The following is an 18,171-nucleotide window of genomic DNA, read 5'->3' as shown; positions in this document are numbered from 1 at the left end:
TCGTTGAATTAGAGCTTTTCGAATGCTGGATTCTTGAGCAAAGTGATGGATTCTTTTGGAGTTCCTTCACTTTCAAATAATTATTTCTGCATGATATTAGTCTATTACTAGCAGTCCTTTCAATGCAAAAAATTACGCAATGGCTTGGAAATCAGTAAGTAAGAACAGGTGAAGTGGAGATTTTAGGGTGCTGGGACTTAAACATTTTCAGAAAAAAAAAAGAGAAGAAAAGAAAAGAAAAGAAAAGTGGAATGATTCTTAATTGAATTGGCTTCAATTGCGTTAATATATGTTCATTGTGGTATATTCACTGTTGGAAATTAGGCTTTTAGCGGCGTTTAGAAAACGCCGCTATAGGTATCAAAAACGTCGCCAATTCTTTTTGTGACGTTTAGTACCAAACGCCGACGACGCGGCCGTCGCTATAACTTTATGGCGTTTTTAAAAACGCCGCCAAATGCCCTGCCCTGACAATACTGTGACGTCAGTATGATTTTAGCGACGTTTTTAAAACGCCTTCATAGGTTTTTTTAATTTTAAAAATTCCAACCGTTATAGTGGCATTTGAAAAACGCCGTCTTATCTTTCTTTCTTTTTTGGTTTGGAAATTGTGCTAATTTTATGTGATTGAACTAAAAGAACACCAATAATAAAACTAAATAACACTAATATAAAATAATAACTCCCATTCAAATAACAAAATAACATATCCAAAAATTCAATTCACAATTCTCAATCAAAAAATTACTACCTTATATACAAAGCCACAAAAGTTAAATCCAATTGAAACATAAAACCAATAAGTACCTTGAAAATGTCTTGGCTTCGAATTTTGGAAGATACATTACAGGGATTTAAAATTATTAGAGAAACTTACTAGAAAAGGCTTATGCCGATGACTATGAATGGCAATATATTAGCTAGAATAACCACAACTAGCTGAGTCCTAATTAATGAATTAGGAATCATTTAGATTATCTAAGGCAATGGCAAATCATTGGTATGCTTATATTAATGCTTCTCCTACGTAAAACATTTTCGGAAAGTGTAAAAAAAAGAATAAAGAACAGGAAATAAACTCGGCCGAAGTTCTGGGTTTTCTCCGCAGCATGCTTTTGATGAGGGCCTGACTGGAAAACAAAAATAGAGCAAGGATTAGATTAAGACACTAATTAAAGGCCACAATATACAAATAAGAACACAATTCCTCACGAGGAAAAATCTAAATTTTCATAGGCATCAAAAATATGCCAAGTTGCAACTTGCATTCATGATTGCATTATAACTTATATATGTATTTATGTGACATTTGTGTATACACTTACCCAAGGACCAAATGTCTGACTTAGAGCCATAAGGTATGTCAGCAAGAAGCTCAGGGCACATATAACTTGGAGTTCCTACAACCTGAGTTACGAAAAAGAAATCTTGAACAATAAAACTAATGCAAATGTTGAAACTTGAAAAATGAACCAGTTAACCACAAGACTTACAGAGGATGCAAGATCATCTGATGTCAACATCTTAGCAAGTCCAAAATCACCTGCAACAGGATTAATCAATGGTGATTCAGCAAAATACTGACACCTCTCAAGACTATTAAAGAAAGAAAACAATTGAACAAGCTATAAGCAATTGAACAAGCTATTTACACAGCTTCTATAAACAATTTAACATCAATGTATCAGTGAATAAAGAAATTGTGAGCTGATACAAACTGAAAACTGCAGAGGTGGGAGGTAGAATGCAGTACAATCTAGATTGCGACAACAGAAAAGAAAACGAAACAATATAAATGTGATGCTAAGATACTAGAAATATAAAACAACCTCATCGGAAAAAAGAACACCATTTGCTTTCTTTATAGCTTCTGCCCTGTAAAAGACAAAGTAGCAAAAAAAATGACATCATATAGATTGCATGTAAAGTTTCAGCCCAAGTAAATGGATTAAGCCAAGTATTGCAGTTTTAGCCAGAAAAGTCACTCACATGTCTCCTCCTTCACAATAACCAATAATGATGCATACATAGCAGCCCTGAGAGCCAAGACAATGAAATTGTGAATTGTAACATCCAAAAAATGACAGACCATATGCAACTATTCTGAAGTGAATAGAAAAATTATTAAGAGAGCACAACTAGCTTAATTAGCTTAAGAGAGCACAACTATTCTGAAGACAGCACAACTAGCTTAATTAGCTTAATGAGCTTAAGAGAGCACAACTATTCTGAAGTGAATAGAAAAATAAATAAAAGAGGAAAGTCACTGTAACAGTTTTAATTCATGACATTGCTTAATTAGCTTCTCAAAACTTTCATAATCTAGGTGAGCAGAGGAAAACACATGTTGGATTTAGAGAACTACACAAAATAATATATATATATATATGTATAGAGAGAGAGAGAGAGAGAGAGAGAGAGAGAGAAGTATCCATAAATGATGGCATTTAATTAGTAAAGTTTCATAATGTTAAGACCAATGATCAACTGGGTTAAACAATGAAGCATATGAAAGCAATATCAGCATGACAGGAAGGAAGGAACAAAAACAAATAGAATAGACATTCAGGTAGCCTATTAGACCATCAGAAAACAAAGGATGAAAGAAAATACCAATGTCAATTGAACAACATCAATAATACAAGATATAACATCTACTGACCTTCTCTACCCAAGAATCTTTATACTCCACAATAAACGGATTCCTCATTTTGGCAATAAGCTCCATCTACGTAGCGCAAGAAAAACGAGAATATTAGTCTGTACTCTACTCTAGTAATCTGACAATGTCCCAGATAAACACCACAGCAAAAGTTCAGCATGTAGCAAAACCAGCTAAAGTATAAATGTCTACATGCTAATTAATGATAAGTATGCGCAATTGTGTGCATAGCACTTAAATGCTCTTCATTTGACATTTGAAATTAATTGCAATTTCATAGAGTGTGAGAGAGATATGTTGCAATTCAATATGTTTCACAACAATTTGAGAGTTGTGTGTGTGAAAAAGAACTCTACTACAATCTTAACAGTGGCAAGAGAGACCGGCACGCCTTTGTTAGCAAAAACAGTGACAAAGAGAGGATTAAAAAGAAAAGTGGACCAGAATGATGAGTGTTTTTTGATTAAACAAAATGAACCTATAATTTCTAAAATCATAATGAAAAGTCTCATTTTAGTTCGAAATCATAATGAAGAGTGAGGAAGGGCATTGTTAGCTCACATACTTGTGACTTCAAACAAACAGGGCATCAAAGAAAATGATAATGGGTACTCATTAAAGAATGAGCAAGTGTTGTATTCAATGAGCACAGAGAGTCAATTTGTTTTCTACTCGTAATCCTAGGAAGAGCCCAGAGGTCATGTCTCCATAATGAACTAATAAATGAACATTGTCTAATTTATGCATACACATACAGTGATACTAATCAATGAAACCAATTGTTCTCGATAGAAAGGGAAAGACAACTAACCGGTATCAATGAAGCCGATAACGACATTAACTTGGTTCTTGGTGGAATACCCAGGGATTTCCAAAGTTCTATAAAATTTCCTCCTGGGTTTCTGCATCATGAGCTTCAGCAAGTTCTTCTATTTCATCCACGTCACTGTCATGGTCAAAGGAACCTACACCTGTACCAATAACAAGGGTGTCATTCCCCCGCAATGTGGATGGAGGAGAGGGAAGGCGGAAAAAGTTTACTATAATATAGAAGTAACGAACTTCCAGGAATGGAAGCATCAACGCAACAAACTCCAGATGAAAGTTTCAAAGAAAACAGTCAAGGAGTTTCTTAAATTTTTAATGCAGGTCACCGTTTGGTCTTTGACACGAGAAGTTCAACTTTTAAATCAATCAATTAGGCCAGCAATGAAGTTCAACTTTGGGCCTACACTGGTCTGACCAGAATTGTCGCCCAATACTTCAATAATTGCAGTAAAAGAATGATGAAACGTATTCCTATACCTGTAGAAACAAAGGAAGCCGGACTACGGGTTTGTTCCCTTGATTCTGATGTGTTGTTATCAAGAATATAAGGAAGTTCTAGAAACTGCAAGAAAGCTTCTGTTTGAGGGTTCCTACTATATCCTGCAAGATAGCAAAAATGAATTGTAACATATATTTTCCTAAGCATTTGATTCTTACACTGAAAGTAGTATGATACCAGTTAAAACATAATGACTCTGAATATCCACAGCATTGTTTCTCAAGCTACCATGGTAGTAAGATTCCGGTAAGATATTATGCAAGGTGAAAAAAAACAAATATCAAACAATACAAGATATTTTGAATTCATTTAGATACAACATCTGCAGACACAACACCAATTTCATAGAAATAATTTCAAAAGCAAAATTTAAATGTAAATCTATAAGTACTTTGATTTGTGGAATTATAGACTGAGCAGTTAACCATAAAAACCATCACTTAATAGAGCATAGCAAGATGAGATGGCATGTTAGATTTTCTTAATCGGTGCAGTAAGTGCATGACCATGGTTCGATCCCAAGTTGCTGACAAGCTTGCAGAGACTTTAAACCACCTTTAACAAGATTTTCTTTATAAGTAACTTAGGAAGCTATTTATGTCAAGTAAAATAGAGCAAATAGTCCTAATATATTCAGGCAAGAAATGAGAAACTAAAATGAGTGGGAGCCATGAGAGTGAAAGTTCAAAGTCAGTATCAACAGCCAAAAATCAGGATGAACTCTGCCAAAAACCTTCATAATTTTTTCCACCTACATCATACTCGGAGCAATATTCTGTACAAACCTCGTAAGGTTTTAAATGCTAATGAGATTTCAAAAATTTTGTCATTCCATTTCAAATGGAGTAATAGATCCAAAACCATGCATGGTGGCAAATGTTTGATTGATTATAATCATTATCAATTCAACACAGGAAGTCCCAAAATTTGTAATAAAATTCTAAGGAGCATTCAGAATTTTGGTAAGATCAATTCAATTGTAACTGGAACTAGATTCCAAATTTATTTGGCAGATGAATGCTGGAGAGACAAAAGTTCTAACCTTCCCAAGGTTGTCAATAGAAGGAGAGAAGCGGAGAGCATAATGAATGAGTTAATCAAAGTTCATGCAGTTCAGGGAAGCATGACATTCTGTTCCCAATCTCCCAGATACAGATTGATAAGATTGCAAATAGAAACAATTGGTGGAAATGGATCCCTTTAGTTAACCCGAAGTAATTGGGACAAAGACTTTTGTTGAGTTTAGCTGCATTCCAAAGTTGAAAATATATGTGCAAATAACATTTAAGAAAATGAATTAAGTTACGCATGACACACAGTGTGAAATATATAATTACGTAACCAAAAATAACTAATCATACCATTCCAACCAAACGGAGCAGGCTCTTTTTAACCCCTATGGACTAGCATATATATGCCTTAGTCATATCCAAACCATTCGAATCCAAAAGCTTGCCAATTTTTTTCTTCCTCTCCTCAATCCATTTTTGTTTAGAAACACCCTTAGACTCTGGCGGAGCTTCCATTCTCTTCTTCTCTGCCACCATGGCAGTTTGATTGGCTTTTCTAGCCTCATTCTGCATGCAGAGAACCATAGACCTATATGGGATTAGGAAAATGATAATGAACAAAAGATCGCTTCATACTATGCTCATATATATAACAGAGGTTTTATGCTGAATGCAAATTCAGGTGTCATGTCCATAGGAACTGCCACTGCCACAGGAAGGAGGCCAAGATCAAGGAGTCGAAGGTTTTACATGGGAAGGAATTGGATTTCCACTCAGCTTCTTGTTGTCAATATCAATCATATATATGTTGCTCACTATTTGGTCCCAACAAAACTGCCAAATTGCCTCAGCTTCCGTCAAGGGAGAATATCAATTAATAAAACTATTCTGATATTACAGCAGAGAAGGAATGATAAAATAAATAAATAAATAAGGAAAAAAGAAGAAAAGATTAACAAGTAGTGCGGTTTTCATTCTTGGTAGAAGAATCAACATGGCTGTATAAAGAAACAATAGCCTCTCTTTCTTACAAAGGGATCCCATCCCAAGTCTCAGCCAAATCAAACTGTTGTCGTAGAAAAATTCTTAAATTTGAGAGCAGAGGACCCGCAGCAAAGAATATATATATCTGAAGATGCAACAAGTAACTTGTTTTTCTGGTTAAGCAGCGTCAAAGAATTATACAAACACAGCTTCTATTCTCATGTTTGTTGTTGGTGTCTCTTGTATCACTGTTGACAAAATGAAGCCAAAAGATAAAATCATAATTAGATTATAGCTGAAAAACAACCTTCTCAATGAGAATGAAAGTAATGTGCTTTCAATAGCAACAATTAATAAATTTTGACACGTTCTGAGACAGCCACTTTTCAAATGTGTCAATGGTAACTAGTTTCCTTCCTGATTGCCTTTTGGTTAAAGACAAAAAGGAAAATTGGAGATGCATTTTCCACAAGTCATGATTCAACCACATGGATTTATGACGGAGGTGAACCATGTACCAGGATCCTCAACTATTAGATATAGATTATATGATGGTTAATTAGATTCTTGTGAAAACCAGATCGGTGACTTTATCTGTGAAAAATTCATGAGATTGCTTCCCACTTGCTCTAAGAGAATTACAAAGGGATTTCATGGGTAGATGGCCAGAAATAAACTGGTCTGATTTCAATTATCTACGAAGGTGAGACAAAAAATACATACTATCAAACTATAGTATTCATGGCAAATTCTGAGCTATACCAAGAAGCATGTCTGACTTCGCTGTATCAAGTTAAGTTCTCAGACAACATGAAAGTGACGGAGAATCACTTCCAAGCCTTAAGTGTAATATCTTTATCGTTAAACCAAAAGTGAATATCAACTTAGGGAACTGTCTGATAAGGTAGGAGGGAGAGGAGGTGCTTTCTCACCACATCATTAGGGGTACATCCTATAGATATTGAACAGCTGCTTTTTATTGATTTGACAAAGAAGAAAAATAGGATATTATTTTTCTTTTTGATTAGGAAAAAGAATATATGGGAGTTCATGCATAGTTAATTTTGGTGGTTGGGCAAAATGGACTCTTGAGTCCTGATAATTTGTTAGCATAGTGAAGGTAAATATCTATACAATTGTTTATAACGATGGCCCCTGTTTCCTTTTCTAAAAACATTTATAGGGGTAGATCATTAGCTTCTCCTTTCTACATGCAGCTGTTCAATATCTATAGGATGTACCCCTAATGATGTGTTTGGACACTCTACAAAGAAATTTGCTAACAGGCTTGGAAATTTCTATTCACCCAAAAAAGGCTTGGAGATTTCTACTAACAAACTTCACCACCATTATTCAATACCCTTGTCATGCTTCTTTCTTTCATCAGTCAAAATATTCTTCTTCAGCTGTAAATATTTTCTATTTTTGCTTCTTTTGTTTAGGACTAGTTTTGAAGAGATTCAAATTTCTAACTAATGCTCCAACAACCTCTATGGTAAAGTGTTTACTCAGTATTACTGCTAGAAGAACTCACTCCACTTGACCAATCATATTACCCCATTTTCAATTGCATAATTTCCATAAATAACTAATTAATTTGTTTTCTATGTATGGCTACCAAGCTATAGCGACCCCGGTCTTTTCCCATTTGACTATTGTGTCCGAACATAGGTTCCGTAGATTCGGTCATTGTATAATGGTTGTTGTTGTCCCTTATTTTCTCATTTGGAATTATAGGATGTGTTAGGCAGGTTTGTTTCAAGTTGGTTGGGTTTAGAAATCAAGTGTTGCTGTCCAGTATTTTGGATCTTCGCTCGAGCGAGTAGTTTGTCGCTCGAGCGAGATGTTGTTTTTGGTTCTTCGCTCGAGCCGGGGTTTGGTAGCTCGAGCGAGAGATTGCGTTTGTTTTGGACCTGTAGCTGTTCATTCTTGGCTCGAGCGAGATTTTCTTCGCTCGAGCGAGTGAGTTCGTCCTTCGCTCGAGCAATAGTTCCTTCGCTCGAGCGTGTGTCTTGTTGCAGGCCTGAGGGTTTGAGTTCTTCGCTCGATCGAGCTTTCTTTCGCTCGAGCGAGCTTTTGAGTTGTTGGCTCGAGCAAGGTTTCCTTGGCTCGAGCGTAGTTTCTCTGTGTCTGGTCGCTCGAGCGACCAAGTCTTCGCTCGAGCGAGCCTGTCCAGTTTATATACCTAGCAGCGGGTTTTGATCAGTCTTTTCTTATTCTTTTTGGTTCTAAACCCTAGGTCTGACTTCTCTTCTTCAAAACTCATCTTCTCTTTAGGTGTTCATCTACTTCTAGTGTGAATCCATCTTAAGTTCTTTGTAAGAAAGATAGAGGGCGGCTTGGGCTTCATTCTAATCTGAACATTTGGTGATTTGGAGCACATTGGAATTTGGGCACTCATCTCTGTCTTCATCATTTGGGTTGTTTTCTTTGAGGTAGGGATTTCCTACTCCATATTATAGGTTTTGTTCTAAGTTTTGGTATTTTAACATGTTGGTGATACTTTGGTAAAATTTGGGAAAAACCCTAGTTGTATTATTGAATTAATTTGTAAAAGTAATTCATGAAATTGGGAAAAGAGGGTTAAACTCATGGAATTCATTGATTAAATGGCGTAATTGGGTAATTGGTATCATTTGTCTATTGAATTGTTGACCTAGTTATTTTCAGTTTAGAAATAACTGTTTTGGGCTATCGGTGGAGGATAGTCGTGATTGTTGTAGACGTTGCATGTGGATTAGGAATAACTGAAACTAATCACATTGGTTAAGTCATTAATTTCGACTATGGCATTGATACAGAAAATACGTGTATTGATTGAGCATTGCATTTGCATACATTGTTTTGTGTGTGGGAGGAGATAGGGGATGTACTCCACGGTTTAGGGGAAGATAGGGGATGGACCTCTAAATCGGATTTTGTTTGGGAGGAGATAGGGGATGGACTCCATTAGCATCACTTTTATGTGTGCTTATTTATATAGAAGTGTTTTATTGATACAACACTAAAATGTGTATCAATCTGGAAGTATGAAGTGTTTGATTTGAGCTTGAGTCTCATTTGTTTGTTAAAATTGGAAGGATGTGAATATTATATATGTGATTCACTGTTGTAAGTTTGGCCAGGTTCTGAGCCATGTTGATAAAATTGGAAAGTAAAACGTATCTTAGACAATAGTGTCATGAGATTGTAAAATGAAGTAATTGATTATCTTGGTTAACCATCTGTTGAATACTATTGCTTTATTCATTGCTTATAAGTGGTTTAGTATATTTCTACTGGGCTGTGGCTCACCCTTTATGGGAACATCATTTTCAGGTTCAGGTGATAAACTACCTCTAAGGACTTAGCTTGGGAGGGTTTGGCTTCTGGATTGGAGAAGACTACCTTTAGTTAGTTGTCTTTAATTATTAGTACATGTAAACATTCAAGCCTAGGGCTTTTCTTATGTTGAGTTAGAATTCATATTTTGTATCAAAGTGTTAGCTTGGAAAGATGTAAGCCTGTAGGGCATTTTATCCGATATTACATGTAATACTATGTTTGGTAATACTCTGATGAATGAATTAATAAATTGTTTTCTTTAAACAATGCATGTCAATGATATATATTGGGTTAAATTTTGAGGGCGTTACAACTTGGTATCAGAGCGTACCGGGTTTGAATACTTTGGGTACGTGGGAAGTGATTAGTATCACATTGGGTTCGTCTCGTTTGATAGAGACTTAGTGTAATGTTATATGCTTATGTGATAACATGTTTATGTGATTATGTGGGTATGGAATGTAGTTTCTAGGATGTTGATTGGACCCTTGGGTTTCTTGTAGTCTTGTTGGAAAGGCACTTGATCACTGCTGCTTCCAACCGGAACTATAGTAACGCATTGGGACTATCATTATCCGGGAATGAAATTCGTAGGTGCTTATGTGATTATGTGCTTACGTGGAATGAATTATTGTTGTCCATTGCATTAGGACGCGAGTGTTTAGTTTTGGCACATTTATTAATGTGCTAATGTCTTTGTTTCCTTTATTAGGATGTCAGGACGAGGACGCGGTAGGCGTGGTAGGCCGGGTAGGCAGGAGGTGCCTGTGCCAGAGGAGATTCCGGCAGTTCAAGAGGGAATTGGTCAGGCCAATGTGGCCGAGCCAGTAGGCCAGCAGGCTATGGGTGCTCTAGCCCGAGAGATAGCAGGGGCATTCAGGGAGTCAGTAGGCATTCTCAGAGCTGAGAACCAAGCTCAGGCTGTTATTGCGGATGCAGGACCTTCCTTTCTGAAGAGGGAGTTCTTCCGGTCTAATCCGGATGAATTTGTGGGCGATCCTAAAGAGCCGCTTAAGGCAGATGAGTGGCTCGAACAGACAACGAAGATGTTTGAGATGCTTGGCATCGAAGACGAGGGGTTGAAAGTGACCTTGGCATCTTTCTAGTTGAAGGGGGATGCGGGTCAGTGGTGGAAGTTTACTAAGGGGCGTATAGGAGGTACGTGGGAGGCTTTTGTGAATGCTTTCCAGGAGAAGTTTTTATCTCCGGCAGTCAGGGAGAAGCTGCGAGACCAGTTCTGTCAGCTTAAGCAGTCGAGTTCTTCTGTGGCCGAGTTTGAGGCTGCATTTACTAGCTTGTCAAGGTTTGCACCTGAGTTGGTGGCGTCTGAGGAACGCCGCTGTATTGAGTTTGAGAAGAAGTTGAGGCGTGGCCTCAAGCTGAGAGTTGGGGGAACTATGATTCGGGATTATGGGCGTATGGTTGACGCTGCAGCCCATATGGAGATCATGATGCAGGAGGAGGAGGAAGGGCAGAAGGGCTCCAAGAGGAGTCAGGATAGTCAGAGTGATGGTAGGAGACAGAAGGGTTTTAATCCCCAGCAGTCTCAGGGTAGCTTTTCGAGATCGACTTTTCCTGTACCGAGTGCTAGTTCGGGGAAAGGCAGTCAGGGAGACATTACATGTTTCAAGTGTGGCCAGCTGGGCCACAAGTCTCCAGTTTGTCCTCAGAGGGGAGGAGTGCAGAGAGCAGCATCATCTTCGGCTCGATCTCAGAGCCAGAGTCAGGGTAGAGGTCAGCCACTCTCGTGTTATCAGTGCGGTCAGCCAGGGCGCACATGAAGAGGTATTGCCCACAGTTGGGTGGCACACCTGGTGCATCTGGTTTGAGACCGATTCAGGGTCAACAGCCAGCTCAGTCGGGTCAGGCCTCGAGGGCTAATCAGGGGGCTTCATCGTCCCAGACAGTGCAGCAATCTTATGCTCCTAGGGGTGAGCAGGTTGATCAGAGGTCGTCTGGGCGCGTGTACGCTGTTACCGCGCAGGATCTTGTACCGTCTCCATCAGTTGTGAGAGGTACCTTCTTGTTTTGCAACTCGGTTGCTAATGTTTTGATTGATACGGGTGCATCTCATTCCTTTGTGTCTGCTGCATTTGCATCTGTTTTGGAGTTGGAGTTAGCACAGTTAGCATCTCCTATATGTGTAGTATCACCTCTTGGGGGTGAATTGATTTTGAAACAAGGTGTTAGGGGTTGTGATATAGAGGTTGATTATCATAGAATCCCATTTTCCTTTGTAGTTATGCCTATGAGGGGTTTCGATGTTATTTTGGGTATGGACTGGTTATCGTCATACCGGGCAGTTATTGATTGCTACCGCCAGAGGGTCACTTGTCGTACCATGAGCGGAGAGTATTTTCATTTTCTGGGGTACCAGGTTGGTGATGTGTTGCCACCGGGGTATGTACGGCGAGGAAGGAGTGAGCTTAGTGGGCTACTAGCTAACCTTTTAATTAGTGAGGATAATGAGACTCAGATTGTGTTGCCAAGGGTGGTTTGTGAGTACTCGGATGTCTTTCCCGAGGATCTTGTTGGTTTGCCACCGCATCGGGAGATTGAGTTCTCTATTGACCTAGTGCCCGGCACGGTGCCGATTTCCATGGCACCTTATCGTTTTGCCCCAGCCGAGTTAGTTGAGTTGAAGATCCAACTCCAGGAGTTACTAGACAAGGGTTTTATACGCCCTAGTGTTTCGCCGTGGGGAGCACCGGCCCTTTTTGTTAAAAAGAAAGGAGGCGCTTTGAGACTTTGTATAGATTACCGGAAATTGAATCGGGCTACGGTTAAGAATAAGTACCCTATGCCTCGTATAGATGATCTGTTTGACCAGTTGAAGGGTTCCCGTTGTTTCTCTAAGATAGACTTGAGATCAGGTTACCACCAGTTGAGGGTCAGAGAGGAGGATATTCCGAAGACGGCATTCCGTACGCGGTATGGCCACTATGAGTTTCTGGTGATGCCATTTGGGCTCACCAATGCACCGGCAGTTTTTATGGATTTGATGAACCGGATCTTCCGGAAATTCTTGGATCGGTTTGTAGTTGTTTTTGTGGATGATATCCTTATCTATTCGCCTTCTGAGGAGGAACACGAGAAACACTTGAGAGCGGTGCTTGAGTTACTTAGAGCCCATAGGCTGTATGCCAAGTTTGGGAAGTGTGAGTTCTGGCTGAGAGAAGTCAAATTCTTAGGCCATGTGGTATCCGGTGAAGGAGTGTCTGTTGATACATCCAAGATAGAGGCAGTGCAGGATTGGGCACAGCCTAAGAGTGTATTTGAGATCCGCAGTTTTCTAGGATTAGCTGGGTATTACCGTCGGTTTGTGAAAGATTTCTCCAGGTTAGCATCACCGTTGACTAGACTGACTCGAAAGGGAGTCAAATTTGTATGGAGTGAGACTTGTGAAAAGTCGTTTCAGGAGTTGAAAGTTAGACTGACTACCGCTCCAGTATTGATTATTCCAGAGAGAGGGTTGGGTTATACAGTCTATTGTGACGCCTCACGAGAGGGTCTGGGTTGTGTGTTAATGCAAGAGGGAAAAGTAGTTGCCTATGGCTCACGTCAGTTGAAAATTCACGAGCAGAATTACCCTACGCATGATCTAGAGTTAGCAGCTGTGATATTTGCCTTGAAGATTTGGAGGCATTATCTTTATGGTGAGAAATTTGAGGTATTCTCGGATCATAAGAGTTTGAAGTATTTGTTTACACAGAAAGACTTGAACTTGAGGCAGAGGAGGTGGATGGAATTTATAGAGGATTATGACTTTGAGTTGCACTATCATCCGGGAAAGGCCAATGTGGTGGCCGATGCCCTTAGCAGGAAACCTGTTGGTGACATAGCTAGTATAGCCATCCGAGAATGGGAGATGTTGGGTGCACTTGGGGAGTTTGATTTACTTCTGGGCGAATCCGTTGAGGCTGCGGCCTTGTTTTCTGTTATTGCACAGCCTTCACTCGTGACTCGAGTGTTAGAGGCTCAGAGGGGTGACTTTAAGGTAGAATCTCTCCGTGAGAAGATTTCCGGTGGGAAGGTTGAGAAGGGTTTGACGGTGTATTCCGACCTGAGTGTGAGATACCGAGACCGCCTGTTTGTGCCGGAGTCTTGTCGAGAGGAGGTACTCCGAGAGTTTTATCATTCACGCCTTGCGGTGCATCCGGGAGGCACTAAGATGTATCGGAATTTGGGTCGCCAGTTTTGGTGGCAGGGTATGAAGAGAGATGTGGCAGCTTTCGTATCTAAGTGCCTTACTTGCCAGCAAGTGAAGGCCGAGCATCAGAGGCCAGCGGGTTTGTTGCAACCCTTGCCTATTGCCGAGTGGAAGTGGGAGCATGTCACTATGGACTTCGTTGTAGGTCTTCCGAGGACTCAGCGGGGTAGTGATGCTATTTGGGTGGTTGTAGACCGGTTGACTAAGTCGGCGCACTTTATTCCTATGCGCGTGAGAGATACGGTGGATCATCTTGCCGACTTGTATATTCGGGACATAGTGAGATTGCACGGGGTCCCAGTGACGATCGTCTCAGATAGAGATCCTCGTTTTACTGCCAGGTTGTGGCAGAGTTTGCAGAGTGCCTTAGGCACTAGGTTGACCTTTAGCACGGCTTACCATCCTCAGACTGATGGGCAGTCCGAGCGTACTATTCAGATCCTTGAGGACATGTTGCGGGGTTGTATTCTAGACTTTGGTGGGTCGTGGGAGAGACATTTGCCGTTGGTGGAGTTTGCCTACAACAACAGTTTCCAATCTAGTATCGGTATGGCACCATTTGAGGCCTTGTATGGCCGACCGTGTAGATCTCCTGTGTGTTGGGCTGAGGTGGGTGATGCACCTCTGTTAGGTCAACGACGGAGAAAATTGAGCTTATCCGTAAGAGGCTTGTTACAGCACAGAATCGTCAGAAATCGTATGCCGACCGTAGGAGGAGACCTTTGGTGTTTGAGGTGGGTAATCATGTCTTTCTGAAGATATCACCTAGACGAGGTTTGATGAGGTTTGGTAAGAGTGGGAAGTTGTCCCCTCGGTTCATTGGTCCGTTTGAGATCCTTGAGAGGATTGGCGAGGCTGCTTATCGTTTAGCTTTGCCGCCGCAGTTGTCCGGAGTGCATGACGTGTTTCATGTGAGTATGCTTCGGAAGTATGAGCCAGATCCATCACATGTGTTGGATTGGACCGATTTAGTGGTTGATGAGGATATTTCGTATGAGGAGAGACCGGTTCGGGTCTTGGATAGGCGGGATCAAGTTTTGCGAGGCAAAACCATCCCTTTGGTCAAAGTTTTGTGGAAACACCACGGAGTGGAAAAAGCCACTTGGGAACGTGAGTTAGAAGTCCGCGAGAAATATCCGGACATGTTTATTGATTTGTAATCTTATAATTAGATTCTGTTATATTGTTGAACTTAAGAGCTTTATATATGTCTTAAGTTGTAAAACATTGAGTTTGTTTTGGTAAAAGAATGTATCTTGAAACTTGCTTCATTATAGAAGTTTAGTGTAAACATTACATTTGTTGAGTACATTGTGAATGGGTTGTATATATCATGCGATTGAATATGATATGAGAATTGTTAACATTGAAAGGAATAATGCATAATATTGATACAGGTTGAAATATATGTTAATTGTATATGTTGTGAGATGCCTTTTGATAAAGAGATGAAGTGACCAGCATTGGGTCAAGCTGTCTATTATTGTTTTATAATATCATTGGGAATTGAGAAAAATCTGTTTTCAAAAACTTAAGCTTAATTTCGGGGACGAAATTCTTTGAAGGGGGGGAGGTTATAGCGACCCCGGTCTTTTCCCATTTGACTATTGTGTCCGAACATAGGTTCCGTAGATTCGGTCATTGTATAATGGTTGTTGTTGTCCCTTATTTTCTCATTTGGAATTATAGGATGTGTTGGGCAGGTTTGTTTCAGGTTGGTTGGGTTTAGAAATCAAGTGTTGCTGTCCAGTATTTTGGATCTTCGCTCGAGCGAGTAGTTTGTCGCTCGAGCGAGATGTTGTTTTTGGTTCTTCGCTCGAGCCGGGGTTTGGTAGCTCGAGCGAGAGATTGCGTTTGTTTTGGACCTGTAGCTGTTCATTCTTGGCTCGAGCGAGATTTTCTTCGCTCGAGCGAGTGAGTTCGTCCTTCGCTCGAGCAATAGTTCCTTCGCTCGAGCGTGTGTCTTGTTGCAGGCCTGAGGGTTTGAGTTCTTCGCTCGATCGAGCTTTCTTTCGCTCGAGCGAGCTTTTGAGTTGTTGGCTCGAGCCAAGGAAAGTTTCTCTGTGTCTGGTCGCTCGAGCGACCAAGTCTTCGCTCGAGCGAGCCTGTCCAGTTTATATACCCAGCAGCGGGTTTTGATCAGTCTTTTCTTATTCTTTTTGGTTCTAAACCCTAGGTCCGACTTCTCTTCCTCAAAACTCATCTTCTCTTTAGGTGTTCATCTACTTCTAGTGTGAATCCATCTTAAGTTCTTTGTAAGAAAGATAGAGGGCGGCTTGGGCTTCATTCTAATCTGAACATTTGGTGATTTGGAGCACATTGGAATTTGGGCACTCATCTCTGTCTTCATCATTTGGGTTGTTTTCTTTGAGGTAGGGATTTCCTACTCCATATTATAGGTTTTGTTCTAAGTTTTGGTATTTTAACATGTTGGTGATACTTTGGTAAAATTTGGGAAAAACCCTAGTTGTATTATTGAATTAATTTGTAAAAGTAATTCATGGAATTGGGAAAAGAGGGTTAAACTCATGGAATTCATTGATTAAATGGCGTAATTGGGTAATTGGTATCATTTGTCTATTGAATTGTTGACCTAGTTATTTTCAGTTTAGAAATAACTGTTTTGGGCTATCGGTGGAGGATAGTCGTGATTGTTGTAGACGTTGCATGTGGATTAGGAATAACTGAAACTAATCACATTGGTTAAGTCATTAATTTCGACTATGGCATTGATACAGAAAATACGTGTATTGATTGAGCATTGCATTTGCATACATTGTTTTGTGTGTGGGAGGAGATAGGGGATGTACTCCACGGTTTAGGGGAAGATAGGGGATGGACCTCTAAATCGGATTTTGTTTGGGAGGAGATAGGGGATGGACTCCATTAGCATCACTTTTATGTGTGCTTATTTATATAGAAGTGTTTTATTGATACAGCACTAAAATGTGTATCAATCTGGAAGTATGAAGTGTTTGATTTGAGCTTGAGTCTCATTTGTTTGTTAAAATTGGAAGGATGTGAATATTATATATGTGATTCACTGTTGTAAGTTTGGCCAGGTTCTGAGCCATGTTGATAAAATTGGAAAGTAAAACGTATCTTAGACAATAGTGTCATGAGATTGTAAAATGAAGTAATTGATTATCTTGGTTAAGCATCTGTTGAATACTATTGATTTATTCATTGCTTATAAGTGGTTTAGTATATTTCTACTGGGCTGTGGCTCACCCTTTATGGGAACATCATTTTCAGGTTCAGGTGATAAACTACCTCCAAGGACTTAGCTTGGGAGGGTTTGGCTTCTGGATTGGAGAAGACTACCTTTAGTTAGTTGTCTTTAATTATTAGTACATGTAAACATTCAAGCCTAGGGCTTTTCTTATGTTGAGTTAGAATTCATATTTTGTATCCAAGTGTTAGCTTGGAAAGATGTAAGCCTGTAGGGCATTTTATCCGATATTACATGTAATACTATGTTTGGTAATACTCTGATGAATGAATTAATAAATTGTTTTCTTTAAACAATGCATGTCAATGATATATATTGGGTTAAATTTTGAGGGCGTTACACAAGCTATCTCAGATGTATTACAATTTCCCACTCAGTAATATCCAACACATGAAATCCGAGATTTCAAATTAAGCAAGCATCTTCACAGTAGGATTTCTATCCCACTTTGCCGGCATGTGTTTCTGCTGGGTTCTCTAGCATTTGACATTTACAAATTAGCTAGCTCTCTCTCTCTCTCTCTCTCTCTCTCTCTCTCTCTCTCTTGCAGGCAATGTGAGTTGTCTTATAATTTAATTCATTATCTTTCCTTTTTCCCAATTTCTGGATGTCAATTCTTATGTATCTTTCCTAATGAATCTTTCTTCTTCTTTTTCAATTTGCCTACATCCTACCTATATATTGCAACTGAAGACAGACAATTATAAGGTGAGATTAATTTATTGACTTAATCTAAAATCACTAACTCCATGGGCATGAGTCACAATTAGTGCAGAAATAAATCCCAATTGACCAAAAGAAGAATAAATACAAAGAAACAGAAATGTCAGAAACCAAATTGAGAGAGAGAGAGAGACCACCTCACCTGGATTCAAATTCTTTGATCTCAACAAGTTCTTTCCCCATGTTGTCAATCCATTGTACTTCCTTCTTTTCAACCTCTTTGGGTTCGGCACACGGCTTCCTGATACAGCTTTTGAGAGGATTCTCAGCTTGTTGTTGTTGTTGTTGATTCCCATCTGATTCTGAACTGGCTTCCTTAACCTCAGTGGCCTCACCACCACCACCAGATAGATGACGAGAGGTGGTATCATGATGAGTAACAACAGACACAAGTGTTGAAGTAACATGTGGAAGTGGGGTGTTTTCCAATTTCAATGGCCCAGGAGGAGTGTACAGATGAGCAGCAGCAGAGGAGGGTTTGCAAAAGCAAATGAATGGAGGACAGTGGATATTGCACAACAATGGAGCTTCGAAACCGCTTCAATGGAGCTTCGAAATCGCGTCGATGGAGCTTCAATCTGAACCTTCGATGAAGCTTAGATCTGAAACTTCAATGGAGCTTCGAAATTGCGTCGATCTGAATCTTTGATGAAGCTTAGATCTGAAACTTCGATGGAGCTTCGAAATCTTCGATCTGAA

The 18,171-nt window shown here is 39.7% G+C and overlaps 1 protein-coding gene across 9 annotated transcripts; it reads right to left on the bottom strand.

Moving 5' to 3' along the window:
* Window positions 1-783: 783 nt before the first annotated feature.
* LOC114271360 (serine/threonine-protein kinase Nek3-like) lies at window positions 784-17,774 on the bottom strand. Of its 9 annotated transcripts, none has more exons than XR_014343724.1 (11): window positions 17,615-17,774; window positions 5,351-6,231; window positions 5,032-5,235; window positions 3,968-4,090; window positions 3,474-3,633; window positions 2,663-2,728; window positions 1,990-2,036; window positions 1,830-1,875; window positions 1,494-1,543; window positions 1,326-1,407; window positions 784-1,130 (listed from the first exon to the last, which is right to left on the bottom strand). XR_014343724.1 is itself a non-coding variant. In XM_082893711.1 (11 exons), the coding sequence occupies exons 6-11, from the start codon at window positions 3,498-3,500 to the stop codon at window positions 1,024-1,026; spliced, it is 375 nt and encodes a 124-aa protein (XP_082749837.1). In that variant the 5' UTR covers window positions 3,501-3,633; window positions 3,968-4,090; window positions 4,167-5,235; window positions 5,351-5,588; window positions 5,750-6,231; window positions 17,615-17,774; the 3' UTR covers window positions 784-1,023. The 9 variants fall into 9 exon arrangements, 7 of the variants coding, with proteins under 7 accessions (XP_082749837.1, XP_082749836.1, XP_082749832.1 ...); XM_082893711.1 differs by lacking the exon at window positions 1,494-1,543 and having other exon boundaries at window positions 4,167-5,235; window positions 5,351-5,588; window positions 5,750-6,231; XM_082893710.1 differs by lacking the exon at window positions 1,494-1,543 and having other exon boundaries at window positions 4,167-5,235; window positions 5,351-5,566; window positions 5,750-6,231.
* Window positions 17,775-18,171: the final 397 nt, after the last annotated feature.

This window comes from Camellia sinensis, chromosome 11 (assembly GCF_055761805.1).
Source record: "Camellia sinensis isolate YWXY chromosome 11, ASM5576180v1, whole genome shotgun sequence".
Taxonomy (NCBI): domain Eukaryota; kingdom Viridiplantae; phylum Streptophyta; class Magnoliopsida; order Ericales; family Theaceae; genus Camellia; species Camellia sinensis.
This window is presented reverse-complemented; position numbering and strand designations above follow the sequence as displayed.

What these genes read in the sequence shown, in the direction of transcription:
- LOC114271360 (XM_082893706.1), bottom strand. Translation starts at nt 3,500, where the DNA reads ATGTCGTTATCGGCTTCATTGATACCG. An exon ending in TATTGTGAAGGAGGAGACAT is followed by an intron (nt 1,876 to 1,989) that starts GTGAGTGACTTT and finishes TGTCTTTTACAG; the next exon opens with GGCAGAAGCTATAAAGAAAG. An exon ending in GTGTTCTTTTTTCCGATGAG is followed by an intron (nt 1,408 to 1,829) that starts GTTGTTTTATAT and finishes TTCGTAACTCAG; the next exon opens with GTTGTAGGAACTCCAAGTTA.